General features: G+C 53.4%; 1 protein-coding gene across 1 annotated transcript in view; it reads right to left on the bottom strand.

Moving 5' to 3' along the window:
• The window catches only part of si:ch73-71d17.2 (uncharacterized protein CXorf57), a gene marked incomplete at its 3' end in the record, with an annotated part of 11,140 nt that overhangs the window by 8,498 nt on the left and 1,301 nt on the right, over nucleotides 1–1,341 (bottom strand). The window contains 5 exon segments of the mRNA XM_014000282.1: nucleotides 202–356; nucleotides 443–568; nucleotides 642–754; nucleotides 824–1,004; nucleotides 1,073–1,178. Coding sequence (XP_013855736.1) covers nucleotides 202–356; nucleotides 443–568; nucleotides 642–754; nucleotides 824–1,004; nucleotides 1,073–1,178 — 681 coding nt within the window.

The raw sequence follows: 1,341 nt of genomic DNA, 5'->3' as shown, positions 1-1,341 counted from the left end.
AATTTGACCTATATGTAGAAAATGTTGCATTTACATCATGGATCACATATTGATCAGATGCTGCTGCTGACTGATCCATCACTGACCCTTGTTTTTTAATGGGCCATAACATATTTATGGGATCCCGGACGAGCCCCCATAAATATGTTACAATGGCGTTTTGATTCCCAGGTTCAGTTCGTGCCTGCCTGAGCCACTGACCTTATACGGGCATTCACAGTTCCTGTCCGGCCTCCCGTAATACATCAGGTGAGACTTGTTGACGATGCGTACGATCAGCTGATGGTGGACGGCGCTGTGCCGACCCGACAGGAAGAAGTCCCGCAGCTYAGACACCGTCACCCCCGGGCGTCGCCCTGAAAACGCACAGTCACGTGACAGCTTCACTACTTCCTGTAGGAGCTGTGCTGTGATTGGCTGCAGAGGGAGTGTGGAATCAAACCTTCCTCCTGCTCCTCCTCGCTGTCGTCAGTGGGCGGGGCTTCCCTCCACACCTCGCCGCTGTGGTCCACGTTGTTCCACAGAGGAAGGAACATGCAGTGTTTGGCTCTGAGAGGAACCAGAGGACCTGTTGGACCAATCAGATCACAGATTCACACACTGGTCTGATGGTTCTACAGGTGGTAAACAGGTGATGTCACCTGTCGGTTCTGATCCAAACCAGGGCAGAGAGTCCCAGTCYGACCTCCCAACCTCTTCATCGTCCTCGTCATCAGGACCTGTGTCTCTGAGCTGAACGCTCACCAGCCTGTAGCTGCAGGGGGGAGGAGCCACATTCACCTGTCTGATGACATCACACCACAGCTCACCTGTCTGCACTCACCTGTCTCTGGCCCCAGGGCATTCTGGGGGCTGGGCGCTCAGGGCGGGGCTAAAGGCAGCGCCGCAGATGGCCGCCCCCGGCTTCAGGACACGCCTCTCCACCAGCCGGTTCAGACCCGGGTCCAGGGTCACCTGAAGGCGGCAGTGTCTGTCCGTCAGCGTSACGTCATACAGGTCATCACCTGGAGGACAGAGGACACGTCTGAGCCCGTCCTGTCCACAGAGGACAGGTGTAGTCTGCATGTCTCACCACTGAAGACGGCCTGAGGGAAGAAGACGGAGGACGCCAGGTCTCTGCTGTAACGACGAATGTCCACCACATGCAGRGACTCCCTGCAGACCACTGGAGAGGACGCCTGCAAGACAACAAGGTGGTAAAAAAACCCACATGAACCCACCTCCAGCAGGTTTCTGTCCAACAATTATGTGATGATAAAAGTATCATTTATATTACAAAATATTACATTTAAATCCTGTAAAGCTGTCTTTGAAAGTGTTTATAAACAAGTTATATTTGAT

Source organism: Austrofundulus limnaeus, unplaced genomic scaffold, assembly GCF_001266775.1.
Source record: "Austrofundulus limnaeus strain Quisiro unplaced genomic scaffold, Austrofundulus_limnaeus-1.0 Scaffold2888, whole genome shotgun sequence".
NCBI classification, from domain to species: domain Eukaryota; kingdom Metazoa; phylum Chordata; class Actinopteri; order Cyprinodontiformes; family Rivulidae; genus Austrofundulus; species Austrofundulus limnaeus.
The sequence above is the reverse complement of the archived record's forward strand: the minus strand, read 5'-3'. Positions and strand labels throughout refer to the sequence as shown.